General features: G+C 54.4%; 1 protein-coding gene across 4 annotated transcripts in view; it reads left to right on the forward strand.

Annotated features, from left to right (window-relative positions):
* The first annotated feature begins 8,084 nt into the window (after positions 1-8,084).
* PTCH1 (patched 1) overlaps positions 8,085-14,599 on the forward strand; it is a 68,272-nt gene continuing 61,757 nt past the window's right edge. For 2 of the 4 annotated variants that reach the window (XM_075739997.1, XM_075739998.1), the window contains exons 1-2: positions 8,085-9,105; positions 10,733-10,925. In XM_075739997.1, the coding sequence (XP_075596112.1) occupies positions 8,896-9,105; positions 10,733-10,925 (403 nt within the window). In that variant the 5' untranslated portion in view covers positions 8,085-8,895. Of the gene's footprint in view, positions 9,106-9,994; positions 10,107-10,732; positions 10,926-11,015; positions 11,498-14,599 lie in introns of those variants that run through there. The other 2 variants (XM_075739999.1, XM_075740000.1) reach the window with 2 other exon arrangements.

The raw sequence follows: 14,599 nt of genomic DNA on the forward strand, positions 1-14,599 counted from the left end.
TTGTTTAAATAGCTGCACTAGAGAATGAAGAAACTGGCACTGCTACCTCTGCTCTCGTCTTCTGAAATATTCCGGGTGATCCCCATACATGTCTCTTTTGTTATTTCCTTTGGCATGCCCGGACAGTTCATGTTTGATTATGCTATTTTTTCTGAACACATTTAGTGCCATGGGGTGCTGAAGGCTCAGGTTCGCTGGGTAGTACGGAAGTAACTGGGGGAATCAGACTGGCAAAAGTAAGAGGCAATGAAAGCTATGGTACACTGATGTACTTTTGATGTTGAACAAGTGAGGAGTCCTACATTTCTCGGGTTATTTTCTCTCATACTTCCTAACTTGCACTAGCATCCCAATTCTGTTATTGTTTCTAATTCTTTGTCTGTCCTGCACACCTCTTTCTAAAACTGCACACTTACATATTGCACTGATTTACCCCACTTTTCTTCCCTAGCAGGATAATTGCTGATTCTTTATGTGACTGTTCTGCTATTCTGCCTCCTACCAGGTTAAGTAACAGTATTGCGGCTACATGGCCTGGTTAGGGTGGGCACTGCGGGTGCTGTCTTGTCCAATGTATGGAGTCAGTAGCCACTGGAACTTATTATCAGGAGTTATGGTGAGTTTTTTCTGAAAAATTTAAGACTGAATGGTGGGAGGACAGACTGGAGGATTACAACCATGACATCTATGCACCCTCTACCCCTGCTATTTGTCCTTTTCTTCAGTAATCTAACTCTGTGATTGATCAGTGAAGCCATAAAAAGTGATGTATGTTTTTCACGTGCTCTTTAAAAATCCTGTAAAATGTTTTTTCCCATGCTCTTCCAACTCTTTATCATTGACACAAGCCCCTCTGTCATGCAAAAACAGTAACAGTTCTGTAGGCAAAATATACTTCTTGCTCATTATTTTGATGCCTAGCCTGGTTTTATGCAGATAAGATTATGTATGGAGTTAGGCTGTTTAATGCAGTCTGATCATGAGATGTTTCCTAACAGTTGTTCTTATATAATGTTTTCATATTCTTGATAGTGAACATATGACTGTAAAATACACGTTATTTTCTATTAGTGGAATTCTCTAACAGGAGCAATATAGATAAAACACGGCTAAAGGGTACCCAAAGAAGTCATGTGAAATCACTGAACACAGCCACAAAGCATGTTTTCTAAATGTGTCACAAACAGAAATATCTGGGCAACTTGGACAGAAGACTATGGATATATGGAATATATTTTATTCTCAAAATGCCTTGTGGATATACCAAATATGATAGCAAATGCTATGTGACTGACTAGAGGAAAAGGATCTTCCATGAACAGTTAATGACATGTCTTCCAAGACACAGCATTTATTCCTTGCAGTGTGCCCTAATCCGGAAGCAACACTTGAAATCACTTCTCTTAGATCCTGTAATGATACTCTGCCACCACGAGATCCTGAAAAGGTGGTAGTAAATTTCTGCAGTATTTATATCCCGTTTGTAACCCCTGAAGAAAAAGTTGCTTTTAAAAAAGAAAATCACTGTGCTTTTCCCCACCAACATTCAGGTATTATTCACTGGAGCTAACTTTCTCACTTTGTGCTGCTTCACCACCTGAAAGCTGACTTTCTAGTGACCCCTAGCAAAAACGAACAGGACAGGCGTAAACCTTTCAGAACCAAACATGCTAAACCAGGTGCAGCGCAGGGTGCTCGGCAGCCAGAAGTCGTCTCTGCTTCTCTCTCCTCTCCCTACGCATCCGACTATATATTTCTTTTGACAAGGAAACTGCAGTCCACCACCTGGCACCTTTCACACTCTCCCTCCTCTTGAAAGCCAAGGTGTGAGAAGGGAGTGACGGCAGAGGTTGAAGGAGACCTGTGCGCACTGCTGTGCTGCGGGGGGCCGGGGCTGAGGCAGGGGAGCGGCGGGGCCGGGGCAGCGGTGCGGCAGCGCGGGGGTCTCCCTTCCTTTGCCCCCCCCCCCCGTTAACGTTTATTGTAAAGGAGCCGCGTTTGCGGGTTCGTCACGTGACCCTGACAGGTCCTGCCTATTGAGAGCCAGACCACCCACATAGAGGACGATGGAGCTGCTTAATAGGAACAGGCATGTAATTGTGAGGCTTTCCAGCACTCTGCAGAATGCCTGCAACCTAGGAGGGTTATTTTTTTACACTTTCAGTTCCTTTGGGGTAAAAAAAAAAAAAAAAAAAAAGAAAAAGGAGAAGGAAGGAAGGAAGGGAGGAGGGAAGGAAGGAAGGAAGGAAGGAAGGAAGGAAGGAAGGAAGGAAGGAAGGAAGGAAGGAAGGAAGGAAGGAAGGAAGGAAGGAAGGAAGGAAGGAAGGAAAAGACGAACTGAAAGGAAAAAGAAAGAAAGAAAACAAAAGAAAAGAAAAGAGGAAAAGAAACTAAAAGAAACGAAAAGAAAAGAAAAGAAAAGAGAAAAGAAGAAAAGAAAAAGAAAAGAAGGAAAATACAGATGTCCCATTAAGGCCGGCAGTGCCAGGGAATGAGGGCGCGCCCAGCCCTCCAGCACGGCTCTCCACGAGCGGTTCCCGCAAGGGCAGCGATGGTAGGTGCAGCCCCCGGGGGCCACGGCAGGGCGGCACCGGGGCCGGGGGCCGCGGCACCCAGCAGACAGGGCCCGGCCGGGGGCCGGGGCGGTGTTAGAGGGACTGCGCGGTCCCTTGCCGGGGCCCTGGCGGCTGGGGCCCGGGGCTGGCGGAGGGACCGGGGGGCACCTCCCTCCAGCCGCCGGAGGCCCGGGGACTCCGCCGTGCCGGGGGACCGGGGACCGGGGCTGCGGGTCCATCCCGAGCGGGGACGGCAGCGCGGGCGCGGCCGGGCAGGGTGGGGCGGCGTTTCGGTGCGGCCCCGGCGGCGGGAGGGGGGGGGGGGGTGGGGGACGGGGCGGCGGGGGTCCTCCGGGGCCGGGCGCTGCTCTGCCCTCGGCCCGACCGGCTCCCCGCGCCTTGGCGGTGCTGTGGCTCGGAGGTCCCGGTAGGGAGGACTCGCCGCTGATGCGAAGTCGCTCCTGCGGTGACTCTGTGCAGTCCCGCAGAGGACTGCCAACGGGTTAGGGTCTCAGCATCTCGGCACCTGTGTGAGCTGTGGTCCGAACAACCTGCCGTGCGGGGAGCAGAAAGCCCTCTCGGGCCAGGTTCCTTTGGGAAGAGGCAGCGTGCATCTTCTTTCTGCTCGGGAAAGCTAAATACGGCTTCCTAAACGAGGTACACTGAGGAGCCCCTTCCTTCTCTTCGCAACTCAGACTGAATGCCCACAGTCAGCGGAAGCTGCTGAAAACATATAGCTGTACGGAAGAGGAGGGACAGTCACTTCCTAAGTGAAGCGGTGAAATACATGGTGTGCCCTAGGTTAAGGTGAATAGTGGCTTCAGCCTCCAGCTCCAGTATCGGACTGTGCCTGCGGTTGGTACCTGGCACCATCAGGACCAGTACAGCACTGCTGTCATCCGTCTTGCGCATGTGGGGTTGGAGGCTGGAGGATGTTCGGTGACACATCTCCCCCTGGCCGCCGCCAGTATGGGAGGTAGATTTGGAGGGGGCAAAAGACGGGAGGGGGATGGGGTAGACATCTGGTGTCATCGGGTGGTTTTAGAAGAAACATTGGAGCCAAGGTGGGTATCCTGGCGAGATAGCTAGCATTTACCAGTTGTGGTTAAAGGGTGTCTCACATTGTTTTGGCACCAGTGTGATAGGTGTATCTAATTTCTGGTTAGGGCTATTAGGGTCATTGTATGTCTGGATTATAATCTGACGCTGTGTCTGGACAGGAGGTAGTATTGTTGAGAAGTGTTCGGGCTGGGGAGGGAGGGGGAGGAATCCTTTAAAATCTATTTGCTTTCAAGAGCCGGTAGATATAAAACTGGCAGCCCACTCTAAATTGAAATGTCTTGGGCTTCTCTGGTTTTATCCGTATTTCACACACACATGCACACACACGCACGCACTCACACACACACACCTTTTATTTTGTTCTGCCTTTGCCACAGTGTATAAAGCCCTATTGAGACATGTAGGCGTGATGTGTAAACCGGATTAGCAGTATGAAAGAAAGACATACAATGAGCCTGAATTGTTTTACTTCCTTTTCATTTCTCACGCCTATATCTCTAATAAATTTGTTGCTCCAGCAGTGGGTCAAAGAGATCGTGTCGCTCAGCCTTTTTTCCTGCAAGACCCGATGGCAGAGATCATGAAAATGAATGTCCTGCCTTCTGCCAAATGCAAGACTTGAGCTATATCGTTGCACAGACCTGGTGTTGTCCGGACTGGTTAAAAACTGTTCAGTGTAACTTTCTCCCCTTCTATGCACATTAAAGTCCTGCAAGTGGCAGGGCGTTTTGCCAGGAAAAGAATCGGTTTTGAAGACGACTTGGGTTTATAGAGCTAAAGCCCCTCGCGGAGCACGACAAGGTCTGCTAGGACTGGGATGTCCTCCAGCTTTTGGAGGGAGAGGGCTGCTGCTCCCGCGGCTGTCTTCCGCAGCTCCCCGAGCGCTCCGGTCCTCCCCCGGAACTCCGCTGCTGCGCTGGAGGAGCACATCAGCCTCGGAGGCTCCTCTGGAGGCACTTTTTGCCGCAGCCCTCCGCGGAAGAAAATGCCAGCGCGCCTGGGTTGGTGCTGTAGATCCCTCATTTGCTCCTTTGTGGCGTGCAGAGCAGCTTTCCATTAAAGGAGATCAGGGGTAATTAGCCGCATTATTTTGACAAGTTGGCTCGAGCAGTTCCCTTTCTTCCAGAGCTGAGGAGGGGGAGAGGGCTAGCTTCGTGCCGCCGCCTCCTTCCCCAGGAGCGGGAGCTGCGCGGAGGCGCTGCCCTGCGGAACGGCTCTCGGCGCCGCCGCCCCCGGACTGCAACCCCCGCCTGCCCGGGGGCAAGGGGGGCACTGCGAATGGAAACGGAGAGGCTCAGGCTGCTCCGCGAAACCCAGTGAAGGTGATGGCCTGTGGCCTTATCTGATGTCAAAGCCACTGTCAGGTGTGCTGGGGACCGAGGCAGACCTGTGCCCTTGCGCGGTGAAAACGTGTGTGAGAGGCAAAAATTTGAGGGAATAGACAAAATCATGTTATTTTCCCACAAGTCCTTCTTCTGCCATCGTCAGCTCTCTTGTAGCCCCTACAAAAGGAAGCCAAAGTGCCAGCACTTCATTTCTGTGTTGTTTATTAAGGTAATTAGACGCTCCAGCAGTGCAATGCTTTCAGTGCTCTGTCTACAGGTAATGAGCAACCCGGAAAAATGTGTGAAAGTCAAGTCAGTATAAATACCTGTTGCCCATTGTTAAACCTCTACTGGATTTGATCCCTCATCCAGCTGGAGGAAGTGTGAAGCTCTGCAATATTTGGGGCTATGAGCACAAAGGTGACCTAAATAAGAGGCAGAGCATTACAAAATGAAGCTGCTATGACCAAAGCCCTGAGAGTCTTGTATGCCATCCCTGGCTGGCCAGGAATCGGGAGGGCCAGGTATAAAGGGTTGCAGATTGCAGCCACTCTACGCAAGGAAACACCTTCCCAGGCCTTTGCCACGGGGCAAGTCTGAGATAAGAAATCTGTGAGATCCCTGCGAGTTGCTGAAGATGGAAAAGTCCCTTGGTGTGGAGGAGCAGTTGCACTACAGGGCACGCATATCACAGCCAGCAGTGCTTACAAATGTAAATAAGGGCAGATTGATTAGGAACAACATTATCACCAGGAATGTAGCATGCAGGCATCAGCTATGAGGCAAACTGAGGCCAGCCACTGCTCTGACCACCCAAGTAGAGACTTTTACACTGACACTTCTTCCTTAAGGGAAAAAAAATACAGAAACAAGGCCAATTAGATCCCTGCAGTAATTCATCTCTTGTGTATGCTTTAAAAAAAAAAAAAAAAAAAAATCCCTCCAGACCACAGGGAGAGAGGGGAGATTAAGATAGTGCTTGTTAAATTTGAGTCTTCAGCCTGAGTTTTGGAACCAGGAGCAGGGACTGACAGGGGCTGGGCTATTGTGTGAAGCTGAGCAGGCAGGAGGCAGGCAGGGCAACTCTGGGGGCTCAAGGTGCTTGAAGGGACAGTCTTCCCCAGTTTTGGAGTTTGTTGGGAGACTGAACCAAAACGCCTCTCAACCCATCCCTTTGTTCTCCATTCCCCCAGCCTTACCACCCCATCAGACCCTCTGAGGTTGAGTGGGTGCAGGAGCAGTGGCACATCAGTTCCTAGCGAGATGGACAGTCACTTTCCCAAGCAGAAACTTGAATTGGAGGTGGCCGACTGCATCCCAGGTGCAGGTTTCAGCCTCCAACAGAAAACAGCCTCCAGCTCCAACCCCTTTAGGTTTCCTTCTCCCATATGTATGCACCTAGGTGTGCGTGCATGACGGCTTGCTGGTCTCAGCAGCCTTCCTGGAGACAGTCCTGCGGGCAGCACAGGGCTGGGCCTTCACGTAGGCAAGTTTCCCAGTGTGGGAAAAACGGAGGTGGGACAGAGAGGAAAGGAAAAGGGACTCCCCCCACCGGCGGCTGTGACCGTGGAAAGCCGCTGTCCGTGGATGCTTCTAGGTAGTTTCACAAGGAGATCCTGCGCACGGGCGGTGCGGTGCTCAGTCCGCTCCCGCTGGCGGCCCCGGTCCCGGGGGCGCTGCCCGCCCCCGCTGCTGGCGCCGGGGCTGTGTGTCTGGCAGCCCGGCCGGGGCGTCCCCGCCGCCGGCGCACACCAGCCCCGCCGAGGGGAGGAGGGCGCTGGCAGTGCCCGGGGGCTCGGGGGCTTTGCCCACGAACGCTGCCCCGGGCACACGCGTGGCGGGGCTTAAGGGAGAGGTGCGCGGTGCCCGCGGGCTTGGCGGGCGGGACACCGCACCGGGCAGGGGGCTGCCCGTGCTCCCCCTCGCCCCTCGGGTCCCCACACTCCCGTCTTTCGCTCTTATTTCTTATTCCCTTCAATGAGCGCACAGCGGACGCGCCTCGCAGCCGCGCTCCTCCGCGGGCGCGCAGCAGCCACCCAGCTGTGGGGCAGCCCCCCAGAGCGCCTCCTCGGGCCGGGCGCGGAGCGGCGAGGGCGGGTTTCCCGCTGCCCTCCGCGCCAGCGCGCCGGGAGGTCCGCCGGGCGCGGAACCTCCGCGGGGAGCCGCGCCGGGGAGCGGGGGGCGCAGCCCCCGGGCTGGGGGGGAGTGCGCGCAGCTGTAACGGCAGCGATTAATGGCTGATTCTCAATGAACAGAGACGGGGAGAAGCGGTGCCAAAAAAGTAAACAATCGCGTATAGTTCAAGAAGTGTTTAGCGCGGCCAGGCAGGCTGCGTTTCATGGACTTTTACACTAAAAACATATTAAAATTGGCTTTCCTCAGGTTTCAGTTAAAGAATGAGCCCTAAGTTGAAACAGGCTAGCTACCGCGCGGCTTTAAATCCCTCAAGTGTTAAGTTTTCATTGTGTTTTTCTAACTGGACGGAGTGGGGTTTTTTTTTGCAAGGAACTAAGTCTCCTCTTTAGTTAAAAAAGAAAGAGAGAGGGAGAAAAATCTGGCACTTTCTACCGCAGTATCCACCACCCTGTCATTATTTCTGCAAGCCTGGGAATTCAGCTCGGACCTCCCAGTATTTGTTGCAGCTTGAGGCCAAGGTGCCTCTAAAAGGATTTTCGTTTAAGGGCTTTAGAAATCGTTTAATGCTGCTTTCCCCGCGTTTCTCTCTCTCTTTTTTAAAAGGGCAAAATACATTTCTGTATGTCGATCGCGAGAAAGTTCCGCGCGCGTTTTTGTCTGCAAGCATCCCGGACGGGGAAAAAAAAAAAAAAAAGAAAAAAAAAAGAAAACTTTCTTGAAAAGAAAACGAAGAAGAAGGGGGGGTGGGGGGGGAGGCATTCCTTAATGGAAGTATTGCACGCAAAGAAGGCTGGATCTCTTTAAGGCTCCCCCTGAAGCTGGAGATGCACACACAAGCGTTGCCGGCCTGGGTGGTCTCTCTACTTTGGTGAGCTGTTGCTAAGCAGCTAATAATAGTCATGTTTGCTGAGTAATTTCTGCCCTCCCCGAGCCAATCGCCTCGCAGAAACCCAAGCCATCTGACAGCCCCGGGGGCGGGCTTTCAGGTTTTTTTCTTTTTTTTTTTTTTTTTCCTCCCTCTCCCTCTCTCTCTCGCTCTCCTCTCATACTCCCCCCCCCCCCCTCCACCCCTCCTCCTCTTTATCCAAATGGAGAGAGTCCTTTTTTTCTTCTTCATCTCATCTCTTGAGCCGAGGGGCTGCAGCTCGGTGCTGCCGCGCACACGCCGGGGAACAGCGTCAGGCAGCCGGCCGCCCGTCGCCGCGGCGGGGCCGACCGCGGAGCCCCGCCGGCCCCGCGGCCCGCGGGAAGCACCCCGGCGCTGAGACAGGATGGTGCAGCGCGGCGAGGCAGCGCAGCAGCAGCAGCAACCGCCGCGGCCCGCCGCGCCGCCGCCGCGCCGCCGTCGCTGAGCGCCGCCGCGGACAGCGGCTTCCCGGAGGCAGCGGCGGCCGGAGGAGGCGATTTCAACGGGAGCGGAGGAAAGCGCGGCGGCGGCGCCGGCAGCCGGGGGGGCCCGGCGGTCGCGCCCGCCCGCCCGCCCGCCCTCGCCGGGCGCGGGGAGCGGCCGCCTGCAGCTCGGGGTCCGCGCGCGATGTGGCAATGGGAGGCGCGGGGAGCGACTCGGCCGGAGCGGCCGCGGCGGCAGCCGCCGCCCCGCGCCCCGCGTGAGGCGGCCGCGCCGCAGCAGCCCCAGCAGCAGCAGCAGCGGCGGCGGCGGCAGCAGCGGCGGCAGCCCCCGCAGCAGCAGCAGCCCGCGGCCCGCAGCGCCGCCAGCCCCCCGCGGCCCCGCCGCGCCCCCGGGCCCCCGGGCTCCGCCGCGGCGGCGGCAGCGCCAGCGGCAGCTCCCCCGTCCCGCCGGCGGCGGCGGCGGCAACATGGCTTCGGCCGGTAACGCCTCGGAGCCGGAGACCAGCAGCAGTGCGGGCGGCGGCGGCGGCGGCGGCCACCCCGGCCGGGCGGCGAGGAGCGGCGGCGGGAGGCGGCGAAGGACCGGAGGGAATCGGCGCGCCGCGGCGCCCGACCGGGAGTATCTGCAGCGGCCAAGCTACTGCGATGCGGCTTTCGCCTTGGAGCAGATCTCAAAGGTGCATTCAATCTCTCACTCTTTTTTCCAGAGATACACGCTAGTGCTAGTGCTGGTTTTCGGCGGGGAAGGAGGGAGGTGGTGTGTTTTCTCGCGGGGGTGGAAGGAGGAGATGGAAATGAAACAGCCACCAATAAAATGCTGGGAAAAAGAGAGGGACGTCTGTGACTCTTCAGTGCGGGAGAGAGTGCCCTCCTTCCCTCCCTTCTCGCCTGTGCCTGCCCTGGTGCGTGCCTGCGCTGCGGAGCACTCCTCCGGTTAAATTTCCCGAGACAGCCTCAGCTCGCCCCTGGCCTCCCCCCGGCTAGCCCCTGGCCCGCGCTCCCGCTCCCCCTCCGCTTCCCTTCCGCCTCTCCGTCCACTCGTAGCGCCCCGCGACTTCGGCAGCACCCGCTCCCGGCCGGGACGGGGGAGAAGGCGGGCGGCCGCTTTCTTGGCAGAAGTTGTGCTTTTGTGAAGTTCTCCGCCGAGCGCCGGCACGGCGACTGCCCTGGGAGAGGGGGTGCCCCAAGCGCAGCGAGCTTGCAGCGGTTTTCTTCGCCCGGCGGTCGGAGGGGAAGCGAGGGCCGTAAGCAAATGGCAACCTTAACTCTGCCGCGCAGGTCGCGCCGGTCCCCGCGGAGCGGCGGCGGTATTGTTGGCGGGGAAGGGCCGGAGGTGCCGGAGAGCCCCGCAAGCCCGGCCCGGCCCGGGCGGGGCGGAGGGACGGCCCCGGCCGCCAATCTCCGCCGGCCAAAAAATGTTCAAAGTAAACAACCTCGAGACGCTGCCTTGCTGCAGGGATGGTTTCACTTCAGGGAGCGGATTTCTAGGCTTTGTAAGACGGGGGAAAGGAGGAGGGAAAAAAAAAAAAAAAGAAAAAAATCCATGTGGCTGCCCTCTTCCGTTCACAAATATTGTCGTAACTTACAGATGGCTGCTCTACTTCCTAATTCAGATCACACAGCGTCTCCCAACTCTATGGAAATGAATTACTTCTGATCTTACAGCGCTGCTCACCACGTGGGTCCTGCCTGAGCACCAAACCCCTGCTAGGAGCTGGGAATGGGGGAAACAGCAGCAAACTGCTACCGACTAGCTTTCTGTCACCACCGGTTCCCCCCCCCCCCCCAGCCCTTTTAGAGGTCTAAGGAGAACAGGAAAAGGGACTTTTTTCTTTCTTGTGGCTGTTGAGGTTCATCGGCGGTGGTTACTTCTGCCCCGGAGCTGCGCGTCTTGCCAGCGCGAATGCTTGTCAGCCTGGGCTGCTGGCAGTGCCTCGGGCGTGCAGGGAGCGTGGCAGGCAGCATAGGTGAGGGCGCACAGGGGTCTGATGTGGCGGCGTCACCCCAAACCTGTGTGTCAGCCAGGGGCGAGGATGGCTACCAGCAGGTACCTCTCGGCCTACGCGTGCGCCCAAGGGTGGCCGCCTGGCAGGGCGGTGGGGCGAGGGCCCCGCTGGAAGGATGCCCGCTTGAGCTGCTCGCAGTGCTCCGTCCTTACTCCCCGGGGACGCTGCGTGGGAATGCACCCCAAGGGGCACGAGCTCTCTCGCTCGTGGGAGGGCTGGGGGGCTCTCCCCGCGTGCCCCTGGGCGTCCGCTCGGCCTGCCGCAGCCCCTCTACTACTGACCTGTTCTTGCCTTGCAGGGGAAGGCGACGGGACGGAAAGCACCGCTGTGGCTGCGAGCAAAGTTTCAGAGACTGTTATTTAAACTGGGCTGTTACATTCAGAAAAACTGCGGGAAGTTTTTGGTTGTCGGCCTCCTGATATTTGGGGCTTTCGCTGTAGGATTAAGGGCAGCTAATCTCGAAACCAACGTGGAGGAGCTGTGGGTGGAAGGTAAGTCTGGGGTCCCCCCTCTTTCTGCTGCTGCCCCTCTCCGCCTCGAACCGTCCCTCCCCGCCTGGCCGGCCCGGGTACAGTCAGCGCGTGCGTACGTTTGTGCACGGGGGCCGCTCCGCGCGCCGAGGAGGGCCTGCCGCCGCCGCCGGGGAACCCGGCGCAGCGCGAGGCGGTTGGGCGGGCGGCGGGCCTTGGGCCGGGCCGCGCGCCCCCGGGTGGCGCGTACCACTTCCCCGCCCGCGGGGGGGGGGGGGGGGGGGGCCGCTGCGAGAGGCCGTGAGCTCCGCGGGGTGGGGGGGACGCCGGGCTAGGCCACCCCCACTACCCCGCGCCCCCGCCTCCGGCCCGTCCCCCAGTGCGGCAGGGTGGCGGGCGACGGGTTTCTTGCGTCCCCTTCGGCGATGGGAGGCGGCCGCGCTGCCGGGATGCGCCCCTCCGCCATTTTGGGAGTGCGTGCGTCCGCGGCGGGGGGGAGGGGCGGGCGGCGAGGAGCGCGGCGGGGCGGGTGCCTGTGTGTGGTCCTGTTTTTTGGACAGCTTTCAACTGTGGGGGGGAGCGTTTGTCCTAAGGTAAAAAAAAAAAAAAATAAAGAGGAGGGAAAGGACCAAAAAAAGGCAGCCGAGGTGACGAACCGGGGCCTGGCCGGCCGCGGCGGCCGGGAGCGGGGTGTCCGCGGGCAGTGCCTGGGGCGGGGGGCACCGTCCTCCGGGCCCAGCGCGAAGGCGCCGGCGTAGGAAGGCGAGCTCGGTAAAGGAGAGGAGCGGTGCCGGGGGGCCGGGGCTTCGCGGGTTGCCTTTCGAAACAGATACCCCCCACAGGCACCCCGGACCGAATCACGGGGGGTGCGGGGTCAGCAGAGCGGTGTCCCCAGCGCCCCCCTCGCAGGCCCCCTGTGTCCCTCCGGGCGTGGGGCAGCCAGCCCGGGTGGGTTACCCCGCTCTGGAAGGCACGGCTCCAGGCTGCCCGAGATTTTGGGGTTGGTTTTTTTTTTGGTGGGTTTTGGGTGTTTGGTTTGGTGGGGGTGTTTTTTGTTGGGTTTTTTTTTGGTTTTTTTGTGGTTTTTTTTTTTTTTTTTCCTGGGGGAGAATATTATTTACTTAGCATCACATTCCCCTGTTAGCTGGATTGATGTGAAAACAGAGTTCCTTGGCTGCAGTAGTTACTCTGGGTTTATGTCAAAGTCACTTGCAGCAGAATTTGGCTTATAAAAGTTAATATGGAGGGCTGCATAAATAATCATTCCTAAATAGCTCTCTGTATGTGCATGTGTGGAAAAGCTAGTGCTGAGTGCAAGCAAAGTTAAGGGCTGTTACGAAGGTGGTCTGTCCCGCCCTGTGGATGAATTAGAGCACATAGGACCAGATTCCATCCTCGCAGATGACAGCCATATTGGGGTCAGGATGAGGTTCATGGGTTTAGTGGGTATTGGTTTTTCTGTTTTGGAAAACGGTGTGTTACCGACTGATCTTTTTTTGGCCCATATAGTCCAGGAGTCCCAAATATGATGAGATCTGCTGCCAACAGCCCTGAGAAACAGCAGGCACTTCAGTATCCCATCCATAGGCAGAGATGTGCATTCAGAGTCTGTACTGGTCACTAGGTCCTGTATACCTTAAATACTAATGTAAATGATTGTGAACATCCTTTTTTCCCCCTCCATTCTTTCCCCCCCTCAAGTTCTTTTGAGATTGTTGTGGCAAAGTTTCTTTTGTCAATTTTTTGCTCATACGTGTTTGGTCTCAGCTTTTCTGTAAGTGTAATAACACGTGATTGCAGTTCTATCCAGCATGCTTCCTTCAGGTTTATTATACTGATATTACTGAGGTTCACTTACTTGGAAGGGTGATCCCGTCCCATTAATGCCACATGTTTTTTTGTAACCATATAATGCCAAGAAACTGCTTGCTGATGATGCCTGTATGACTGGCCCAGCAGTAAAAATGCAATTCTCAAGAGAAAAATATGATTTGCAAAATAGCCATTTAGTTCAGTTGCTGCACTGACTTCTTCTCATGTCATTATTACTTCATGGAGGGGGGGAAAGTTCCTGGTATCAAATCTATTTGAAACTGATCACTGAGGCTTTTGTGACCAAGATAAATTCATAATGCAGCTGGTTGTACAGAGTTGACCCGTGTAATTTCACATCTATTGAGTTTAGTTTTCATGTCAGAATTAAATAATGTAAAAAAAAAAAAAAAAAGTAGTAGAAACACTTGCATTTCTGGATTGCAAAAAAAATATAGCTGATTAAGATGAAATAAAATATTCTGGATTTAATTTAAATTAACTTCTGGTCTTCTCATTCTAGCACTACGTGACCATCTACACAAAAGGGCGTGCTAAAACGTGCTTTCTTGGTAGACAGTCTGTAAATGTTCCACTTATGAACCAGGGTGTTACACAAATAAACCTAACAAATAGCAGTCACATATTTCTGTTGCTAAACTACAGGCAGAAATAAGAATTTGAGATGAAACAGGTATAGAAAGAGATAGTATGGAAAATGCTGTTCTTCCTATGCAGAAATGGAAGGCAGTGACCAAACTTGGTTTTCTGTGCTTGTATGCACCTGGTGCTAGCAGATTTGAAGTACACTCCGTGGAGTTTATTATGATGTGGGAACCCTTTAGATCAAGGTTTCTTTTCGTAGCAGCATTGGCTGAATTTCCCTGTTTATTAAAATAGCTGTCTTACTTTTGCCTTTACCATTTGTTCACCAGCAGTTTCAATGAACTGGGCAATGTTGGTCAAATATGGTCAATCGCTTGAAATGCATTTCAAGTAACAGTTTTGATTTGCTGCTGAAGCTTTTTACAGTTATTACTGCTGAATAAATTTGCATTATTTACATAAAGAGACTGGTTTTATATGGTGTATTTCTGAATACCATGGAGCGTGGAACATAATACAGCACTGAAGTTTGCTTGGTGTAAACTGTTGCTTTAAAACCATAACACAATTAATTAAAAATAGTGAAGTGGAGTTTGAATGAGTTTTAAAACCATGCCCATTCCAAGAAAAATGATTAGTAGTCTGGGCCTGCAGCTATTATGGCTGAAATATTTACATAAGAAGTTTAGAAACCCACCTGGTAGGCAAACTTTCAAGGAGAGAAAAAGAAAAACAGATCTCCAAAACATCATTCTTTCAATTTTCCTGTAGTAGTCTTCCTCCTTCAGAATTTGTGCCAGCACTCTTGGCCTTCTGTGAGCCTCCCGATACCAAAGTGGCTTTCCTCTCAGATTGTTTCTTGGCACTCAGTGTTGTAGAGTAGCTTTTTTTTTAATTTGTTTTTTTTTTAAAAAAAACCCACAGTCCCTCTCTGGCTGCTGTTCAGAGCACTTCGGTTATTACTGTGCGTGCCACAGTATGCTCTCAGTCCCTTCTCTTGTCTTGTAGTCTGACTGTCTGGTGTCTTTGACTGGACACATACCTGTTTCCCCTCAGCCCATCAGCAGGTCTGCCATCCCCGCGTGCGTACCTTGCTACCGTAGGGTGCTTGTTTTAGTTTCTTGGGCAAACCAATTCTGGACTGGCATTTTAATGGCAGTTCTGTTATCCACAGCCATTCAGCTTTAGTTGAACTACTATACGTGGGTGTCCATGCATACTGGAGTTTGGAGACTGTTTAGCATCTTTATACATCGTGTGCCCTTCAGAGAACAAAA

This window comes from Balearica regulorum, chromosome Z (assembly GCF_011004875.1).
Source record: "Balearica regulorum gibbericeps isolate bBalReg1 chromosome Z, bBalReg1.pri, whole genome shotgun sequence".
Taxonomy (NCBI): Eukaryota; Metazoa; Chordata; class Aves; order Gruiformes; family Gruidae; genus Balearica; species Balearica regulorum.